Below are 21,536 nucleotides of genomic sequence, written 5' to 3'. Positions count from 1 at the left end.
AGGGCCAGTAGGAGGCACTCTTTCCTCTGGTCTAAAAAAAATATCCCAATGCCCCAGGGCAGTGATTGGGGACACTGCCCTGTGTAGGGTGCAATCTTTCGGATGGGACGTTAAACAGGTGTCCTGACTCTCTGTGGTCATTAAAGATCCCATGGCACTTATAGTAAGAGTAGAGGTGTTAACCCCGGTGTCCTGGCTAAATTCCCAATCTGGCCCTCAAACCATCACAGTCACCTAATAATCCCCAGTTTACAATTGGCTCATTCATCCCCCTCTCCTCTACCCTGTAACTATTCCTCAGGTCGTTGCTGTAAATGAGAACGTGTCATCTTACCTGGTAAAATAACGGAAAAATACAAAATAAATACCGTGACAGCGTTCTGTTCTACAGCATTGAAACATATTGGTATGAGCAAAACTGTTAGGATTTGAAATGAGACTTAGAAATGTTATTATTAATGAATGTGTCACTATTTAAATGGATCTGCTGTTTAATCCTCAACATGAGACTATTTTCATATTGTAAAAAAAAAAGGCTTTCGTAGCTTCATGTGATGACTGTGAAAAACAAACTGTCAAACTGAATAATATTGTTTCCTTATTTGGTTGTCTCTTAACAAAAACCTCCCTCAAATATGGTGTCTTCTCAAACAATCAATCAATATGTATTTCCATCTCTCTTATGTGTCAGTGATATACAGAGCTTGACCTTGAGTCGCAATTAGCAAGTTGGCATCACCATAAGGCAAATGTTTCCATTATATTCTCCACTGCTTGTCCTCTCCTCATACGTTTACTGAGTTGAAAGTTAATAAATTATTTATGATCTTGTACTATACTTTCTTTCTGTCCCATCCGGGTCTTTTTTTTCCCAGTCAGTTTCTCTCTTCCTCTTTGAACATAAAAGTAACAGAATGGGTGACGGCCGTCACGTGACAGTGAGCGTTTCGGGTTGCTCCAACTGTTTTCCGTTATGTTTCGGGACGATGGTCACCATGGTGCGTTCAAGACAACTGGGAACTCGGGGAGTGGCGAACAAACGAGGTCAAATTATGACGTCGGTGAGCTTCATGTCGAAAAAGTCGAAGCTCTAGAAAAGATCCCCGAGCTTCCGAGTTGGATGACAGTTCAAAACGATTTTTTTTCTCCCAGTCGGAGATACAACCCCGAGTTCCCAGTTGTCTTGAACGCTATGAAGTCGGAAGTCTGAGATTTCCGAGTTCCAAATTCCTAGTTGTTATGAACGCGGCATTAGTCTTGTCTAGGGGCTGGGTTTCTGTATTTTATCTAAAGAACAAATCTGTTGAACGCAAATATGGAGAGATAAAGACATTGAAAAGAAACGGAAGAAGTATGCCTGTATTACCATAAGATTTTTAAAATGGCAATACGGGAACTAAAAGTGTGTCTTCTTGGGGTAAGTGAAATAAGTTATTGTTTGGCGATTGTCTTTGGAAATTCTTTGTCTGCGGTCCGTCTGAATATTTTTAGACTGAGAACGCGGCCGTTTGAAATATTTTCTGTCTGGTATAATTTGACATCGCACAAGAACAGTTCCGTTTATATCTTATTATCTTATCGAAGAACCGTTGCACACTGAGAGACATTTACTTTAGGAAAAGATGTGGAGGCGAAGCCACATAAACCTAATCATAAACTTTCCCCGGCCAGTTATAGACCTGTACAATCCCGTGTGTAATCTGTCAACTTTGTGTTGTTGTTTATTATACTGCTGCATGTTTTGTGTTGTTGTCCTTGTCAATTGAGTGATTTCCCTTACCTTGCATTTTTTTTTTTTTTTTTTTTTTGCAATGGCTTTTCTGACTGTTAAATAGCAGCCATTACGTCACCATCCGGCTGGAGTTGTTACCCTGACCATTAGATTCTAGATGACACCGCTGAGAAGACAGCAAGAATTAGACCGTGACCTCGGCGATTTATTTCAAAATAATAGTCCCGCAATGAAGATGGTACAAAAAAAAATTATGCAAATGATCGAAATACGTAAACATTTTATTAGGAAATGTAACAATATTAAATATTTAACAATATTAAGAAAGCAAAATCGTTAATAGCATTAACTTTCCGCACCTATAAAGGGTTGTTACAATACTGTTAACAACATTAAAGGTTAATGAATAGATAGTTATCATGGCAACAGCAGTAATTCAAATATCAAAACACTATTTATAATGCTACTGTTAATAATAATAACAAATCATTTTTTTAACCTTTATTTAACTAGGCAAGTCAGTTAAGAACAAATTCTTATTTTCAATGACGGCCTAGTGGGTTAACTGCCTGTTCAGGGGCAGAACGACAGATTTGTACCTTGTCAGCTCGGGGGTTTGAACTTGCAACCTTCTGGTTACTAGTCCAACGCTCTAACCACTAGGCTAACCTGCCGCCCCAATTATAATAATGCACTTTAGAAAACACATTTAAATCCCATGTTACGTACTGCACAATGTTCAGTAGATTTGTGTCCAATCAGCTTGAATGCAGTATGTTTTTCATATTGGACGTACATATTGCACCGTACACAACTTCCTGTACATTGTGTCGCTGTAAAAGGTGGGTCCGTTTTACTCAGGAGCACTTCTACTTTGCAAGGTGATGATTGCTATTCTTTGTGGCCCTTTCAAGAGTTTTACAGTCTATTGACGCACCCATGCGTTTGAAATATTTTCTGTCTGGTATAATTTGACATCGCACAAGAACAGTTCCGTTTCTATCTTATTATCTTATCGAAGAACCGTTGCACACTGAGAGACATTTACTTTAGGAAAAGATGTGGAGGCGAAGCCACATAAACCTAATCATAAACTTTCCCCGGCCAGTTATAGACCTGTACAATCCCGTGTGTAATCTGTCAACTTTGTGTTGTTGTTTATTATACTGCTGCATGTTTTGTGTTGTTGTCCTTGTCAATTGAGTGATTTCCCTTACCTTGCTTTTTTTTTTTTTTTTTTTTGCAATGGCTTTTCTGACTGTTAAATAGCAGCCATTACGTCACCATCCGGCTGGAGTTGTTACCCTGACCATTAGATTCTAGATGACACCGCTGAGAAGACAGCAAGAATTAGACCGTGACCTCGGCGATTTATTTCAAAATAATAGTCCCGCAATGAAGATGGTACAAAAAAAAATTATGCAAATGATCGAAATACGTAAACATTTTATTAGGAAATGTAACAATATTAAATATTTAACAATATTAAGAAAGCAAAATCGTTAATAGCATTAACTTTCCGCACCTATAAAGGGTTGTTACAATACTGTTAACAACATTAAAGGGTAATGAATAGATAGTTATCATGGCAACAGCAGTAATTCAAATATCAAAACACTATTTATAATGCTACTGTTAATAATAATAACAAATCATCTTTTTAACCTTTATTTAACTAGGCAAGTCAGTTATGAACAAATTCTTATTTTCAATGACGGCCTAGTGGGTTAACTGCCTGTTCAGGGGCAGAACGACAGATTTGTACCTTGTCAGCTCGGGGGTTTGAACTTGCAACCTTCTGGTTACTAGTCCAACGCGCTAACCACTAGGCTAACCTGCCGCCCCAATTATAATAATGCACTTTAGAAAACACATTTAAATCCCATTGTTACGTACTGCACAATGTTCAGTAGATTTGTGTCCAATCAGCTTGAATGCAGTATGTTTTTCATATTGGACGTACATATTGCACCGTACACAACTTCCTGTACATTGTGTCGCTGTAAAAGGTGGGTCCGTTTTACTCAGGAGCACTTCTACTTTGCAAGGTGATGATTGCTATTCTTTGTGGCCCTTTCAAGAGTTTTACAGTCTATTGACGCACCCATGCGTCAATTTAAGTAACATAGTAAAAAAAATAAAAATAAAAAAAAAATTTTTTTTTAAAAATCTGAATAAATTCTGCCAGTTTCAACTCGAGATATCTGGCTTTTTGGATGGGCTGCATCTCAATCCTCGCGGCCTTCCTGCACCTGAGGTGGAAGGTGGCCAAGCTACAGCGGTGTTTGATTGGTCTTCTCATGAAAACGTCTGTAGCTTCCGAATGGGTTTTAGCCAACAAAACGAATATGATCCCACTGTGGAAAAGGGGGAGACACTTACGAACACGATGGTGACTTGTCTGAAGGTACAAATGAATAGAAGTATGGAGGTCGTTTTACGCCAACAAAAATATGTGTCCAAAAAAACTCTAATAAATAAATCCTGAGGTATGGAAAAGACACTTCAAAACCTTATTCCTTATGATTTGTACGGAACAAAAATATAAACTAAACATGTAAAGTGTTGTTCCCATGTTTCATGAGTTGAAATAAAAGATCACAGAATTTTTCCATAAGCACAAAAAGCTTATTTCTCTCGAATTTTGTGCACAGATTTGTTTACATCCCTGTTAGTGAGCATTTCTACTTTGCCAAGATAATTCATCCACCTGACAGATGTGGCATATCAATAAGCTGATTAAACAGCATGCTCATTACACAGGTACACCTTGTGCTGGGGACAATAAAATACCACTCTAAAATGTGCAGCTTTGTCACACAACACAATGCCACAGATGTTATGAGGGAGTGTGCAATTGACATGCTGACGAAAGGAATGTCCACCAGAGGTGTTGCCAGAGAATTGAATGTTAGTTTCTCTACCATAAGCCACCTCCCAACAAAAAAAAAATAAGACTTTGGAAGTACTTCCAATTGGCTTCACAACCGCAGCCCACATGTAACCACGCCAACCCAGTCCCTCTACATCCGGGTACAGTACCTGCGGGATCGTCTGAGACCGGCCACCCAGACAGCTGGTGAAACTGAGGAGTATTCTCTGTAACAAAGCCCTCTTGTGGGGAAACACTCAGTCTGATTGGCTGGGCCTGGCTCCTGCACAGTCATGTGAAATCCATGGATTAGGGCCTAATATTTGATCAAATAATACAACAAATGTTGATACCTAAAGGGGTCTTAAAATTTTAAATCAAATAGCTAAATGATCCATGGTATGACAGACCATTAAGACACATACAGCGAATACAATGGGTGTAAACTTTACAGTGAAATGCTCGCTTACGAGCCTTTTCATAACGATGCAGAGTAAAATAAATTATAATATACAGTGGAGCTATATACAGGGAGGACCAGTACCAGATCAATGTGGAGCTATATGTTTTAGGTTATTATCCTGCTAAAAGTTGAATTAATCTGCCAGTGTCTGATGGAAAGCAGACTGAACCAGGTTTTCCTCTAGCATTTTGCCTGTGCTTAGCTCCATTCCGTTTCTTTTTTATCCTGAAAATCTCCCCAGTACTTAACAATTACAAGCATACCCATAACATGATGCAGCCACCACTGCGCTTGAAAATATGGAGATATGTACTCGTGTTGTATTGTATTTGCCCCAAACATAACACTTTGTATTCAGGACAAAAAGCTAATTGTTTTGCCACATTTTTTTGTAGTATTACTTTAGTGTCTTGTTGCAAACAGGATGCGTGGTTTGGAATATTTTTCTTCTGTACAGGCTTCCTTCTTAACAATGTCAATTAGGTTAGTATTGTGGAGTTACTACAGTGTTGTTGATCCATCCTCAGTTTTCTCCTACCACAGCCATTAAACGCTGTAGCTGTTTTAAAGTTGGTATCATTGTGAAATCTCTGAGTGGTTTCCTTCCTCTCTGGCTACTGAGTTAGGAAGGACACCATTATATTTGTAGTGACTGGGTGTATTGATCCACCCATTGGAAACCCTCCTCCTGGTCTTTGTGGTTGAATCTGTGTTTGAAATTCACTGCTTGACTGAGGGACCTTACCGATACAGTAATTGTATGTGTGGGGTACAGAGATGAGGTAGTCATTCAAAAATCATGTTAAACACTATTATTGCACACAGAGTGAGTCCATGCAACTTATTAAGTGACTTGTTAAGCACATTTTTACTCCAGAACGTATTTAGGCTTGCCGTAACAAAGGGGTTGAATACTTATTGACACAAGACATTTCAGCTTTTCATTTTTTATTCATTTGTAAAACATTATTCCACTTTGACATTATGGGGTTATTGTGATGTCATTATGGGGTTATTGTGATGTCATTATGGGTTATTGTGATGTCATTATGAGGTATTGTGTTTAGGCCGGTGAATATTCAGACTGGAACAACATAACATGGGGAAAAAGTCAAGGGGTTTGAATCCTTTCTGAAGGCTCTGTATGTTTAATAGGAAAAAAGCGTACTGCATTTAAGCTGCCTGGCCACTCTCTTTAAGGACTGCAGAATGAGCAGCGACGCTGCTGGGGATTTCAACTTTGTGGAAACTAGAAGTGTTCCTGAGTAGAATGGACCCCCCCTTTTTACTGCTACACAATGTACAGGCAATTATGTACAGTTCAATAAATTATAGGAGTACACAAAAAATACATTGTTGACCATTTAGGCTTGAAATATATAATAAATATATCACATAATATCTTTTAATTATTATTTGTATGATAATTTGTATAAAATATATAGATAATTGTGTACATTTCCCATCATTTTTGCCCTAATTAGTCATTGACAAAGTATACAAGGACAGACTCTTATTCTGAAGGATTCCAAAAACCTAGGAAGTGCTTAGTTATTCTTGCCTGCTTCACAATGGTCTACATGACGACACCAACAAAACATTGTGTCCTTGGTTTGCAAAACAAGCAACACAGGCTACTAGGATGCTTTTGGCAATAACATATTGTATCTTCTCAAGCATGTTTCTAATCTATTTTTTGTCTTTTGTAGACAGACAGGGCCACCCCTACATTGCATTTCACCAACTTCATTCTTTTTGCAGGATACTGGAGTGGGCAAGTCTAGTATTGTATGTCGTTTTGTACAAGACCATTTCGACCACAACATTAGTCCAACTATAGGGTAAGTTGTCAGAGCATTAATACCTTCTTCTACGCTATAGGTAGCAACAGGACAGCTTTCAGCCTGTCCTGTCGTGGACACCTTTTCAGGAATCTCAATTTGATTGCATTAAAATCGAAAATAAGACTCAAACCCAAGTTCTCTGTTTTCCTTGTCCAAGGAGGAAAATGAGATTAGTAAAATATGTGTTGGGATGATTTTGCTGGAAATAAGGGCTTTATATTCAAATACCGTTTTCTTTGTCTGCTATCTCATCTGATTCAGTCAGTGAATCTAAAACAGGGATGGATAACTGGTGGTGCGCGGGCCTCATGAATCTAGAACAGGGATGGATAACTGGCGGTGCACGGGCCTCAGTGAATCTAAAACAGGGATGGATAACTGGCGGTGCACGGGCCTCAGTGAATCTAAAACAGGGATGGATAACTGGCGGTGCACGGGCCTCAGTGAATCTAAAACAGGGATGGATAACTGGCGGTGCACAGGCCTCAGTGAATCTAAAACAGGGATGGATAACTGGCGGTGCACAGGCCTCAGTGAATCTAAAACAGGGATGGATAACTGGTGGTGCGCGGGCCTCAGTGTATCTAAAACGGGGATATATAACTGCCGGTGCACAGGCCTCAGTGAATCTAAAACAGGGATTGATAACTGGCGGTGCACGGGCCACAGTGGATCTAAAACAGGGATGGATAACGGGCGGTGCACGGGCCACATTGAATCTAAAACAGGGATGGATAACTGCCGGTGCACGGGCCACAGTGAATCTAAAACAGGGATGGATAACTGGCGGTGCGCGGGCCTCAGTGAATCTAAAACAGGGATGGATAACTGGCGGTGCACGGGCCACAGTGAATCTAAAACAGGGATGGATAACTGGCGGTGCACGGGCCACAGTGAATCTAAAACAGGGATGGATAACGGGCGGTGCGCGGGCCACAGTGAATCTAAAACAGGGATGGATAGCTGGCGGTGCGCGGGCCTCAGTGTATCTAGAACAGGGATGGATAACTGGCGGTGCACGGGCCACAGTGAATCTAAAACAGGGATGGATAACGGGCGGTGCGCGGGCCACAGTGAATCTAAAACAGGGATGGATAGCTGGCGGTGCGCGGGCCTCAGTGTATCTAGAACAGGGATGGATAACTGGCGGTGCACGGGCCTCAGTGAATCTAAAATAGGGATTGATAACTGGCGGTGCACGGGCTACAGTGGATCTAAACAGGGTTGGATAGCTGGCGGTGCACGGGCCACAGTGAATCTAAAACAGGGGTGGGTAACTGGCGGTGCACATGGCTCCCCTTTTTGTCGGCCTGAGGACCAATTTCCACAATGTGCAGAATTGCAGGAAATACATTTTTAAAACGTAAATGTTTTCTCCTCACTGTCACGGGGTGGGGGGGGGGCACTAAAATGTTTATCTCGCAGGGAGGGGGCACTGTGTCCCCTCATGATGAGTTCTATTGGTTTTGTGTGGCCCCCACCCCTCTATCAAAGTTACGCTGATCTAAAAGAGGAAACATTTAGTTATTCTATTTCCTTCTGTCATTCACAGTTGTATAATGGAGAGACCAACTGCTAGGCCTAACGTTCTGTGTTACTTGCAGGGCATCGTTTTTAACCAAGACGGTCCCGTGTGGACACGAACTACACAAGTTCCTCATCTGGGACACAGCGGGACAGGAAAGGGTGGGTTAGGTACCTCGTCTTTGCTCATCCGCTATATGTTTTCAACTGCTCATCCCACTTTGTCTGTTCATCAGTTGTTTCTGTCGTCTCTCATCCTTCTTCTGTTTTATATCTCAGAGAGGCTGCTGGCTACACTGAGACACCCGATCACTGGACACTCTAATAAATGGATCACTAGCCACTTTAATAATGTCTACATGTCTTATATTACTCATAACACATGTATATACTGTATTTTATACCATCTACTGCGCCTTGCGCTCTGCCGCTCGGCCATCGCTCATCCATATACTCACATGTACATATTCTCATTCACCCCTTTATATGTGTGTGTATTAGGTAGTTGTTGGGAAATTGTTAGATTACTTGTTAGATATTACTGCACTGTCAGAACTAGAAGCGCAAGCATTTTGCTACACTCGCAATAACATCTGCTAACCATGTGTATGTGACCAATAAAAATGTGATTTTATTTGGTTTGCCAGCTTGAGCTAAACTCATTTCGGGGAGAGATTTTATACAAATCTGCCCACGTTGTTTATGTTTCATTAAAACAAATGTCCTACAGTAGCTTTACTGCTTGCTGTGAGGTAAAAGTGTGGTTCCATGGGGTCAGTGGAGAGAGTTGGCATGGCAACCCTTTTCACTGTTTACTTCTTGGTTCCAAAGTATGTATCATGATGTATCCCTTCGAAGGGATCATGTGATTGGTTATTTTCTGAGACACACTGAGAGATCAGGGATCAAGGTTCGTAGCACTGTTGTGGCTTGATGACTCACAAGGGTGGGGTGTAAAATGGAAGTGTTTGTGCGTGTGTGTGTGTGTGTGTGTGTGTGTGTGTGTGTGTGTGTGTGTGTGTGTGTGTGTGTGTGTGTGTGTGTGTGTGTGTGTGTGTGTGTGTGTAAATAAAAAAATGTGTAGGCTGGCCATTATGCTGACTGGGCAGGAGTTGGTTAGATAGATAGATAGATAGATAGATAGATAGATAGATAGATAGATAGATAGATAGACAGACAGACAGACAGACAGACAGACAGACAGACAGACAGACAGACAGACAGACAGACAGACAGACAGACAGACAGACAGACAGACAGACAGACAGACAGACAGACAGACAGACAGACAGACAGACAGACAGACAGACAGACAGACAGACAGACAGACAGACAGACAGACAGACAGACAGACAGACAGACAGGTAGGTAGGTAGGTAGGTAGGTAGGTAGGTAGGTAGGTAGGTAGGTAGGTAGGTAGGTAGGTAGGTAGGTAGGTAGGTAGGTAGGTAGGTAGGTAGGTAGGTAGGTAGGTAGGTAGGTAGGTAGGTAGGTAGGTAGGTAGGTAGGTAGGTAGGTAGGTAGGTAGGTAGGTAGGTAGGTAGGTAGGTAGGTAGGTAGGTAGGTAGGTAGGTAGGTAGGTAGGTAGGTAGGTAGGTAGGTAGGTAGGTAGGTAGGTAGGTAGGTAGGTAGGTAGGTAGGTAGGTAGGTAGGTAGGTAGGTAGGTAGGTAGGTAGGTAGGTAGGTAGGTAGGTAGGTAGGTAGGTAGGTAGGTAGGTAGGTAGGTAGGTAGGTAGGTAGATAGATAGATAGATAGATAGATAGATAGATAGATAGATAGATAGATAGATAGATAGATAGATAGATAGATAGATAGATAGATAGATAGATACAGTGCCTTGCGAAAGTATTCGGCCCCCTTGAACTTTGTGACCTTTTGCCACATTTCAGGCTTCAAACATAAAGATATAAAACTGTATTGTTTTGTGAAGAATCAACAACAAGTGGGACACAATCATGAAGTGGAACGACATTTATTGGATATTTCAATCTTTTTTAACAAATCAAAAACTGAAAAATTGGGCGTGCAAAATTATTCAGCCCCCTTAAGTTAATACTTTGTAGCGCCACCTTTTGCTGCGATTACAGCTGTAAGTCGCTTGGGGTATGTCTCTATCAGTTTTGCACATTGAGAGACTGACATTTTTTCCCATTCCTCCTTGCAAAACAGCTCGAGCTCAGTGAGGTTGGATGGAGAGCATTTGTGAACAGCAGTTTTCAGTTCTTTCCACAGATTCTCGATTGGATTCAGGTCTGGACTTTGACTTGGCCATTCTAACACCTGGATATGTTTATTTTTGAACCATTCCATTGTAGATTTTGCTTTATGTTTTGGATCATTGTCTTGTTGGAAGACAAATCTCCGTCCCAGTCTCAGGTCTTTTGCAGACTCCATCAGGTTTTCTTCCAGAATGGTCCTGTATTTGGCTCCATCCATCTTCCCATCAATTTTAACCATCTTCCCTGTCCCTGCTGAAGAAAAGCAGGCCCAAACCATGATGCTGCCACCACCATGTTTGACAGTGGGGATGGTGTGTTCAGCTGTGTTGCTTTTACGCCAAACATAACGTTTTGCATTGTTGCCAAAAAGTTCAATTTTGGTTTCATCTGACCAGAGCACCTTCTTCCACATGTTTGGTGTGTCTCCCAGGTGGCTTGTGGCAAACTTTAAACAACACTTTTTATGGATATCTTTAAGAAATGGCTTTCTTCTTGCCACTCTTCCATAAAGGCCAGATTTGTGCAATATACGACTGATTGTTGTCCTATGGACTGAGTCTCCCACCTCAGCTGTAGATCTCTGCAGTTCATCCAGAGTGATCATGGGCCTCTTGGCTGCATCTCTGATCAGTCTTCTCCTTGTATGAGCTGAAAGTTTAGAGGGACGGCCAGGTCTTGGTAGATTTGCAGTGGTCTGCTACTCCTTCCATTTCAATATTATCGCTTGCACAGTGCTCCTTGGGATGTTTAAAGCTTGGGAAATCTTTTTGTATCCAAATCCGGCTTTAAACTTCTTCACAACAGTATCTCGGACCTGCCTGGTGTGTTCCTTGTTCTTCATGATGCTCTCTGCGCTTTTAACGGACCTCTGAGACTATCACAGTGCAGGTGCATTTATACGGAGACTTGATTACACACAGGTGGATTGTATTTATCATCATTAGTCATTTAGGTCAACATTGGATCATTCAGAGATCCTCACTGAACTTCTGGAGAGAGTTTGCTGCACTGAAAGTAAAGGGGCTGAATAATTTTGCACGCCCAATTTTTCAGTTTTTGATTTGTTAGAAAAGTTTGAAATATCCAATAAATGTCATTCCACTTCATGATTGTGTCCCACTTGTTGTTGATTCTTCACAAAAAAATACAGTTTTATATCTTTATGTTTGAAGCCTGAAATGTGGCAAAAGGTCGCAAAGTTCAAGGGGGCCGAATACTTTCGCAAGGCACTGTAGATAGATAGATAGATAGATAGATAGATAGATAGATAGATAGATAGATAGATAGATAGATAGATAGATAGATAGATAGATAGATAGATAGATAGATAGATAGATAGATAGATAGATAGATAGATAGATAGATAGATAGATAGATACTGGGCAGGAGTTGGTTGGTTAGATAGATAGATAGATAGATAGATAGATAGATAGATAGATAGATAGATAGATAGATAGATAGATAGATAGATAGATAGATAGATAGATAGATAGATAGATAGATAGATAGATAGATAGATAGATAGATAGATAGATTCTGGTTAAATCCGTTTCGTGTTTTGTTTCCTTGTCACAATACTAACGAGTATCTTCATACTGGTATCGTCCTGGACCTAATCATCGTCCGCGTCTAATGTTAAATCACTGTTAAATCACTTGGTTATCTCATCATCTCTTAGTCCAACACTGTTGCATTTCCTGTTTTGTATTTTGAACTTAGAATGTTTTTTTCTCTCTCCAAACTAAAGCTAAGAGAGAGTTGGCTACATGCCTGGTAATGTACCATGAATATCTACAGGCGATACCAAACAGTTATAACTGAGTTATATAGACAAAGATGGTTATATAACACGATAATATCGGCCAATGAACCGCAACCGTTACCATTATTTGCGCTTTTGTGCAGATAGGAATTTACGCTGTTGATCTACTACCCACTGTAACTTAATGTGTCGTTGTGTTCCAGTTCCACTCGCTGGCCCCCATGTACTACCGAGGCTCTGCCGCCGCTGTCATTGTCTATGACATCACCAAACTGGTAAGGAACTCACAGGACTCACGGACATTATAGCCTGGTCCCAGTTCGATTCTATTTGTGCTGTCTTGCCAACTCCTATATACATTGTCATGCCAAACTGATCTGAGACCAGGGCTCCTATTCATAAAGCTTCTCGGAGTATCAGTGCTGACACTGACTTTTTAGGTGATTATTAATCAGTTTAGATGGGCAGGGAAGACCTGATCCTAGATCAGCCCACAGCTGTGGATAATGAAGACCTGATCCTAGATCAGCCCACAGGTGTGGATAATAAAGGCCTGATCCTAGATCAGCCCACAGCTGTGGATAATGAAGACCTGGTCCTAGATCAGCCCAGAGCTGTGGATAATAAAGAACTGATCCTAGATCAGCCCAGAGCTGTGGATAATGAAGACCTGGTCCTAGATCAGCACAGAGCTGTGAATAATGAAGACCTGATCCTAGATCAGCACAGAGCTGTGGATAATGAAGACATGATCCTAGATCAGCCCACAGCTGTGGATAATGAAGACCTGGTCCTAGATCAGCCCACAGCTGTGGATAATGAAGACCTGATCCTAGATCAGCCCACAGCTGTGGATAATGAAGACCTGATCCTAGATCAGCCCACAGCTGTGGATAATGAAGACCTGATCCTAGATCAGCCCAGAGCTGTGGATAATGAAGACCTGATCCTAGATCAGCCCACAGCTGTGGATAATGAAGACCTGATCCTAGATCAGCCCACAGCTGTGGATAATGAAGACCTGATCCTAGATCAGCCCAGAGCTGTGGATAATGAAGACCTGATCCTAGATCAGCCCAGAGCTGTGGATAATAAAGGCCTGATCCTAGATCAGCCCAGAGCTGTGGATAATGAAGACCTGATCCTAGATCAGCACAACTACTCAGAAATGCTTTATGAATACAGGCCCAGGCTAGAGAAATGAGGCTTTGTATAAAAAGCCTGGTTTTACCCATCAGCCCTGGAGTAAAGTGTAACCTGTCTCTGTCTGTCTGTCTGTCTGTCTGTCTGTCTGTCTGTCTGTCTGTCTGTCTGTCTGTCTGTCTGTCTGCCAGGACTCTTTCCAGACACTGAAGAAATGGGTGAAGGAGCTGAAAGAACATGGTCCGGAGGACATCGTTGTGGCCATCGCAGGGAACAAAAACGACTTGGGGGACATCCGGTATCAATTATTTATTTTATTTTGGATTTTATTGTTCTGGTCAACGTCATAAATAGATTGTACATACATTTTGAAACAGGAAACAGGAAACAACCAAGAAACAGCAAGACAACAGAATGAAAGTAAACAAGTACACACTAACAATAAGAATTTTACATTCACTTTTAGTTGTCTGCTATTAATTTTTCCCCTTCTTCTTGTTATTGACACCTCTCAGGGGGCTGTATAAGCAATATTAGGGAGAAGAGATAGTAAAAAAAAAATAAAATAGGTCTCATATTGTGTAGAAATCCTCTCCCAAAGTGTAGCACTCATTTCCTCCAGTGGTAACACATCTCACACTACCACTGATGTATGGTTGGATGGTATTTTACCCAGTTAAGGAGAATGCATTTGCGGGACACAAAGGGGGGGAGGGGGGGGGTTGCTGAAACGATAGCAATGTGTCCCCATAAAAGAAAGAGCTGATATTGAACAAAATGAGACAAAATGAGAAAAAATATCCTGAAAATCACATTGTAGGATTTTTAATGAATTTTCTTTGCAAATTATGGTGGAAAATATATAAATAATAAATTCATAAAAAATCCTACAATGTGATTTTCTGGATTTCTTTTTCTTCATTTTGTCTGTCATCGTTGAAGTGTACCTATGATGAAAATTACAGGCCTCTCTCATATTTTTAAGTGGGAGAACTTGCACAATTGGTGGCTGACTAAATACTTTTTTTTGCCCCACTGTACATCTGTAGATGACGTAGTGCCAGACCTTCTACATTAACATGCAGTTTACTAACTTTCAGCCTTCCTCGTTTTCTGTGCAATATAAAGTCTGATAGATGGTTATTTGAGTTCATTCGAAGTATGTTCTTATGTATTAGTACTTCACCGCTGTACAGCTCTCTACTGCGTTTACCACCCGTGTGATGTGTTACCTGCTTCTCTGACTAGGAAGTGGTCATTCTGAATTCCCAGAACACAGGAAATAGCACTTACTGACTGAGCACCTTTTTGTTTAGTTAACAACTTGGAAGACTTTTCAGCGGACATTCTCAGGAGTGCAACACCACCACCATGTTAAAGGCCTGTTGACGAGTCAAACCCAGTACTAATTGTAGTGTCTCGTTTAACAGGGAAGTTCCTATGAAAGAAGCTAAGGACTTTGCTGAGTCCATCGCAGCTATTTTCATGGAGACCAGCGCCAGAAACGCTGTCAATGTGGAGGAGCTCTTTCAGAAGATCAGTAAGTGTTTCCAATTCAAGGTGTTTCATTCCATCCAACCACCACATCACATACAGTTTGTTTACCATTCATTGTTATCAGGGTTGGGTTCAAATGTCATTTCATTCAGGAAGTAAAATTAAGTGAAAATGAGAAGTTATTTATTTCAAAATATGTTTTATTTTAAAAATCAAATCACTTCCTGAATTGATCACAGCCCTTGTTGTCATGCATCCCTACGCTCTCTATTCAAAGTTATTTGTTTTTGTTCCCTGTGACGCGTTGTGAATATCTTTAGATATCTCTGTTTGTTTTAGACATAAGTTACCATCACAACATCCTGTGAAACCTTCTAAGACAGAATAGCAACATTCAGCACAGTGTCTCTTAGGGAGGAAGTTACCATCACAACATTCTGTAAAACCCAAGACAGTAATCAGGATGCTTCTCAAATGGCACTCCATTATAGTGCACTACTCTTGACAGCACTATATAGGGAAAAGGGTGCCATTTGAGAAGCAATCACAGTGTAATAGTTTGCATCTCTCTTACGTAATGATCCGTGTTGTGTTGTGTTTCAGGTAAACAGATTCCGCCCCTGGAGAATCCAGACTTGGACAGTAACGAGTCCTTTAAGATAACCCGGCAGCCTCCTCCCTCTAACAAACGCTGCTGCTAGTAAGACCCCCTTTCTGAGTCCCAAATAGACCCCTACCCCCTATCACCCTACGCCCTAGGTATTTAGTGTTGATCTCAAGGGGATTGGACTGGTGTAGTATGGTCGAATATGTTGGTAACTCTACCTGTCTTATCTCAAGGAAAGATGGCGGTATTATCGTGTTAACCACATTGTTTACACCTTATCCTATATTTTCAGATCGCTATGACGTTGCTAGGCCCTAGGGGTAAGGGGCCAATGGGGTCGGTTTGGAATTCAGCATCCGATTGCCAGTGAGATTATCACGTCCTTTGTTTCCATTCCATACACAGTTCCATGGATCAAGTCTACACATCCAGCCATCTTGACACACGGGTCACAATGTAGCGTTGGTGTACGCCACAGCTGCATAGTTCAGCTCCTGATTGGCCCTTTCGACAGTCCACAATGCATACACAGTACATGGGTCTCACGGAGAGAGGAGGACAACATGGGTTTGGCTTTGTGATCGATCAGAACCTCTCTCCCCTATAGGGAACAGAGTGTCCCAAGTCCAGAAAACGCCCCTATAACCCATATAAAGCTAGTTGGACATTTCGCCATATTGTACCTATTCTACCTACCGGATATATCCAGGATGCATCACAACCGGGCCGCGATTGGGAGTCCCATAGGGCGGGGCACAATTGGCCCAGCGTCGTCCGGGTTTGGCCCCGGTGTTAGGCCCGGCATTGTAAACAAGAATGTTGTTCTTTAACTGACTTGCCTAGGTAAATAAAGGTTACGTGTCAAATATACTCCTGTGCCTTGGTACGGTGTGCTGTAGGTGTCATTTCTGGATACAGAGAGGAACCAGTGTTTTTTGTTTTTAGCTGTAAACATGTTAATAAAATGAAGGAATACTATGGTACATAGTGGGCTATGTTTTCAGTTCATAGGCAGCAGCACAGAACAAACCAACAATTTCATCCTTTTAGAAATAGAGAAAAAAAAAAGAAAAAAAAAATCTAAATTTTAAATTTAGAATATATATATATTTTTTTTCATTTAACCTTTATTTAACTAGGCAAGTCAGTTAAGAATACATTCTTATGTACAATGAAGGCCTACCGGAAATTCAAAAACACGTTAATTAAAATAACTTGTGACTTGAGAGTACTTTCTGAATACGATTATGATATACGATATAGAGCTTATGAATTCTCGTTCCCGAACAATGCAGTCAACAGATGTGTTGATCCATTGATTGTATTGTTTCACCGTTGTCCCAGTATTACAATGATAGGAGTTAATATCCATTTATTGCATGAGTTTGGTCTCGCCGACCGTTGTTGTCTTTTTTCCCCCCATTGAACACTTGTAAATTCAGGAGAAAAAAAAAAAAGAAACGTCCCCTTTTCAGGACCCTGTCTTTCAAAGATAATTAGTAAAAATCCAAATAATTTCACAGATCTTCATTGTAAAGGGTTTAAACACTGTTTCCCATGCTTGTTCAATGAACCAAAAACAATTAATGAACATGCACCTGTGGAACGGTCGTTAAGACACTAACAGCTTACAGACGGTAGGCAATTAAGGTCACAGTTATGAAAACTTAGGACACTAAAGAGGCCTTTCTACTGACTCTGAAAAACATCAAAAGAAAGTTGCCCAGGGTCCCTGCTCATCTGCGTAAACGTGCCTTAGGCATGCTGCAAGGAGGCACGAGGACTGCAGATGTGGCCAGGGCAATAAATTGCAATGCCCGTACTGCGAGATGCCTAAGACAGCGCTACAGGGAGACGGGACGGACAGCTGATCGTCCTCACAGTGGCCGACCACATGTAACAACACCTGCACAGGATTGGTACATCCGAACATCACATCTGCGGGACAGGTACAGGATGGCAACAACAACTGCCCGAGTTACGCCAGAAACGCATAATCCCTCTATCAGTGCTGAGAATGTCTGCAATAGGCTGAGAGAGGCTGGACTGAGGGCTTGTAGGCTTGTTGTGAGGCAGGTCCTCACCAGACATCAACGGCAACAACGGCGCCTATGGGCACAAACCCACCATCGCTGGACCAGACAGGACTAGCAAAAAGTGCTCTTCACTGACGATTGGTGGTTTTGTCTCACCAGGGGTGATGGTTGGTTTATCGTGGAAGGAATGAGCGTTACACCGAGGCCTGTACTCTGGAGCAGGATTGATTTGGAGGTGGAGGGTCTGTCATGGTCTGTGGAGGTGTGTCACAGCATCATCGGACTGAGCTTGTTGTCATTGCAGGCAATGTCAACGCTGTGCGTTACAGGGAAGACATCCTCCTCCCTCATGTGGTACCCTTCCTGTGTGCTCATACTGACATGACCCTCAGCATGACAATGCCACCAGCCATACTGCTCGTTCTGTGAGTGATTTCCTGCAAGACAGGAATGTCAGTGTTCTGCCATGGCCAGCGAAGAGCCCGGATCTCAATGGATCGGAGGGTGAGGTCTAGGGCCATTCCCCCCAGAAATGTCCGGGAACTTGCAGGTGCCTTGGTGGAAGAGTGAGGTAACATCTCACAGCAAGAACTGGCAAATCTAGTGCAGTCCATGAGGAGGAGATGCACTGCAGTGCTTAATGCAGCTGGTGGCCACACCAGATACTGACTGTTACTTTAGATTTATTTTGACCCTCCCTTTGTTCAGGGGAAACGTTATTCCATTTCTGTTAGTCACATGTCTGTGGAACATGTTCAGTTTATGTCTCAGTGGTTGAATCTTGTTATGTTCATACACATATTTACACGTGTTTAAGTTTGCTGAAAAATCAACGCAGGTGACAGTGAGAGGACGTTTCTTTTTTTTGCTGAGTTTATATGTACATGCCTGTATAGCACACATGTAGAATATGTATTTCTGAGAATGTACTGTATAAGATGTTCATAATGTATACGAAGGACTAGGTCGCATGAGCACATAAATGCATCCTAGGGCGGCAGGTATCCTAGCGGTTAAGAGCTTTTGGGCCAGTAACCGAAAGGTCGCTGGTTCGAATCCCCAAGCCTATTAGGTGTAAAAAATCTGTCAATGTGCCCTTGCGCAAGGCACTGATTGGTCCTGTAAGTTGCTCTGGATAAGAGCGTCTGTTGAATGACTAAAAATGTCAAATCATTTGTAATGGTCATGTTAATTGACTGACATTATCTCATAGAACAAAATGTAGAAGAGCTCCTCAGCCTGTGTTAACCTCTGACCTTATTTTCGGCGTTTATTCCAGAACCCCATATAGAAATGCCCAACGAACCAGAGGTAGAAAATGCTAACACATTTCTGCTTTTATGACTACAAGCTGGCGCACTCTATAGGCCAGATAGGCACATTTTTATTTTATTAACCTTTATTTAACTAGGCAAGTCAGTTTAAGAACAAATTCTTATTTACAATGACGGACTAGGAACAGTGGGTTAACTGCCTTGTTCAGGGGCAGAACGACAGATTTGTACCTTGTCAGCTCGGGGGTTTGCAACCTTCCGGTTGCTAGTCCAACGCTCTAACCACTAGGCTACCCTGCCGCCAGATTACTGTGTCTGTGTAGAAAAACAGGGGACCCATAGGCTTTTGGATTTGACCGCTTGTATGTCATTTTATTTGTAGTTTGAGCACTTTTTAATGGAAAAAATGTTGATTCAGTATTAGGTTTTTGATGACTACATTCCTTTACGATTGCCCATCGAATTGCTACAGTGGATCGAAATGTACACCGGACTGAATGGGATATGGAGTTTACAGCAACACTGCAATGCCATATTGTAAAAACAAATGTTTTCTACTTTGCAAGGTAGATTTAATATTGTTTTTTTACTATCAGGATTTTATACAATATTTTGAATTAGTCAGTGTACAGATATGAACCATGAGATGTTAACACACAATACTGTTCTGGACTCTTCTGTACAAGCTTGACCAATGTCCACGTGTGGCAACAGTCAATAATCTGATCAAACTAGATTTGCACATTTCTTGCCCTGAATGCCTGCCTACACAGTCCGTTGTGCAATGTAAACAAAGTGGGTTTTTTTGTGTTAGTTTTTCCCTCTGTAGACATAAATCGAATATGAAATGGTTTTATTATTTTTGTGTGCTTGACTGAAGTTATACCCTTTTCCATATCCTATGCAGACCAGATTAACATTTGCTATATTCACCTGTATAATAAATAAAAATGGTCATTTCTATTTTCTCTTGTTCTTCATCTCTTTTTCCTGCTTTATAGAAAGACAACGACAATCCCTCTGATCTACAACTGCCATGTTTCCATCATATAGGTGGGGTACCCCCCTCTTACTACCATCATATAGGTGGGGTACCCCCCTCTTACTACCATCATATAGGTGGGGTACCCCCCTCTTACTACCATCATATAGGTGGAGTACCCCCCTCTTACTACCATCATATAGGTGGGGTACCCCCCTCTTACTACCATCATATAGGTGGAGTACCCCCCTCTTACTAGCATCATATAGGTGGGGTACCCAATCTTACTACCATCATATAGGTGGGGTACCCCCCTCTTACTACCATCATATAGGTGGGGTACCCCCCTCTTACTACCATCATATAGGTGGAGTACCCCCCTCTTACTAGCATCATATAGGTGGGGTACCCAATCTTACTACCATCATATAGGTGGGGTACCCCCCTCTTACTACCATCATATAGGTGGAGTACCCCCCTCTTACTACCATCATATAGGTGGGGTACCCCCCTCTTACTACCATCATATAGGTGGAGTACCCCCCTCTTACTAGCATCATATAGGTGGGGTACCCAATCTTACTACCATCATATAGGTGGGGTACCCCCCTCTTACTACCATCATATAGGTGGGGTACCCCCCTCTTACTACCATCATATAGGTGGGGTACCCCATCTTACTAGCATCATATAGGTGGGGTACCCCCCTCTTACTACCATCATATAGGTGGAGTACCCCCCTCTTACTAGCATCATATAGGTGGGGTACCCAATCTTACTACCATCATATAGGTGGGGTACCCCCCTCTTACTACCATCATATAGGTGGGGTACCCCCCTCTTACTACCATCATATAGGTGGAGTACCCCCCTCTTACTACCATCATATAGGTGGGGTACCCCCCTCTTACTACCATCATATAGGTGGGGTACCCCACTCTTACTACCATCATATAGGTGGGGTAACCCCCTCTTACTACCATCATATAGGTGGGGTACCCCAGCTTACTACCATCATATAGGTGGGGTACCCCCCTCTTACTACCATCATATAGGTGGGGTACCCCCCTCTTACTACCATCATATAGGTGGAGTACCCCCCTTTTACTACCATTAAATCATATAGGTGGAGTACCCCCCTCTTACTACCATCATATAGGTGGGGTACCCCCCTTTACTACCATCATATAGGTGGGGTACCCCCCTCTTACTACCATCATATAGGTGGAGTACCCCCCTCTTACTACCATCATATAGGTGGGGTACCCCCCATCTTACTACCATCATATAGGTGGGGTACCCCCATCTTACTACCATCATATAGGTGGGGTACCCCCCTCTTACTACCATCATATAGGTGGGGTACCCCCCTCTTACTAGCATCATATAGGTGGGGTACCCCCCTCTTACTACCATCATATAGGTGGAGTACCCCCCTCTTACTACCATCATATAGGTGGGGTACCCCCCTCTTACTATCATCATATAGGTGGAGTACCCCCCTCTTACTACCATAATATAGGTGGGGTACCCCATCTTACTACCATCATATAGGTGGAGTACCCCCCTCTTACTACCAT

At 41.9% G+C, this 21,536-nt stretch overlaps 1 protein-coding gene across 2 annotated transcripts; it reads left to right on the top strand.

Annotated features, from left to right (window-relative positions):
- Window positions 1-1,105: 1,105 nt before the first annotated feature.
- rab31 (RAB31, member RAS oncogene family) lies at window positions 1,106-19,937 on the top strand. 2 transcript variants are annotated; one of them, XM_021590110.3, is made up of 8 exons: window positions 1,106-1,417; window positions 6,829-6,908; window positions 8,516-8,597; window positions 12,621-12,692; window positions 13,752-13,858; window positions 14,991-15,100; window positions 15,661-15,757; window positions 15,957-19,937. In XM_021590110.3, coding segments are annotated over exons 1-8 (585 nt in total). In that variant the 5' UTR covers window positions 1,106-1,381; the 3' UTR covers window positions 15,958-19,937. The 2 variants fall into 2 exon arrangements, with proteins under 2 accessions (XP_021445785.1, XP_021445784.1); XM_021590109.3 differs by lacking the exon at window positions 15,957-19,937 and having other exon boundaries at window positions 15,661-15,901.
- Window positions 19,938-21,536: the final 1,599 nt, after the last annotated feature.

Source organism: Oncorhynchus mykiss, chromosome 28 (assembly GCF_057628025.1).
Source record: "Oncorhynchus mykiss isolate SJ-2025 chromosome 28, ASM5762802v1, whole genome shotgun sequence".
NCBI lineage: Eukaryota > Metazoa > Chordata > Actinopteri > Salmoniformes > Salmonidae > Oncorhynchus > Oncorhynchus mykiss.
The sequence above is the reverse complement of the archived record's forward strand: the minus strand, read 5'-3'. Positions and strand labels throughout refer to the sequence as shown.

What these genes read in the sequence shown, in the direction of transcription:
- rab31 (XM_021590110.3), top strand. Translation starts at nt 1,382, where the DNA reads ATGGCAATACGGGAACTAAAAGTGTGTCTTCTTGGG. An exon ending in TAAAAGTGTGTCTTCTTGGG is followed by an intron (nt 1,418 to 6,828) that starts GTAAGTGAAATA and finishes TTCTTTTTGCAG; the next exon opens with GATACTGGAGTGGGCAAGTC. An exon ending in TCTATGACATCACCAAACTG is followed by an intron (nt 12,693 to 13,751) that starts GTAAGGAACTCA and finishes TCTGTCTGCCAG; the next exon opens with GACTCTTTCCAGACACTGAA.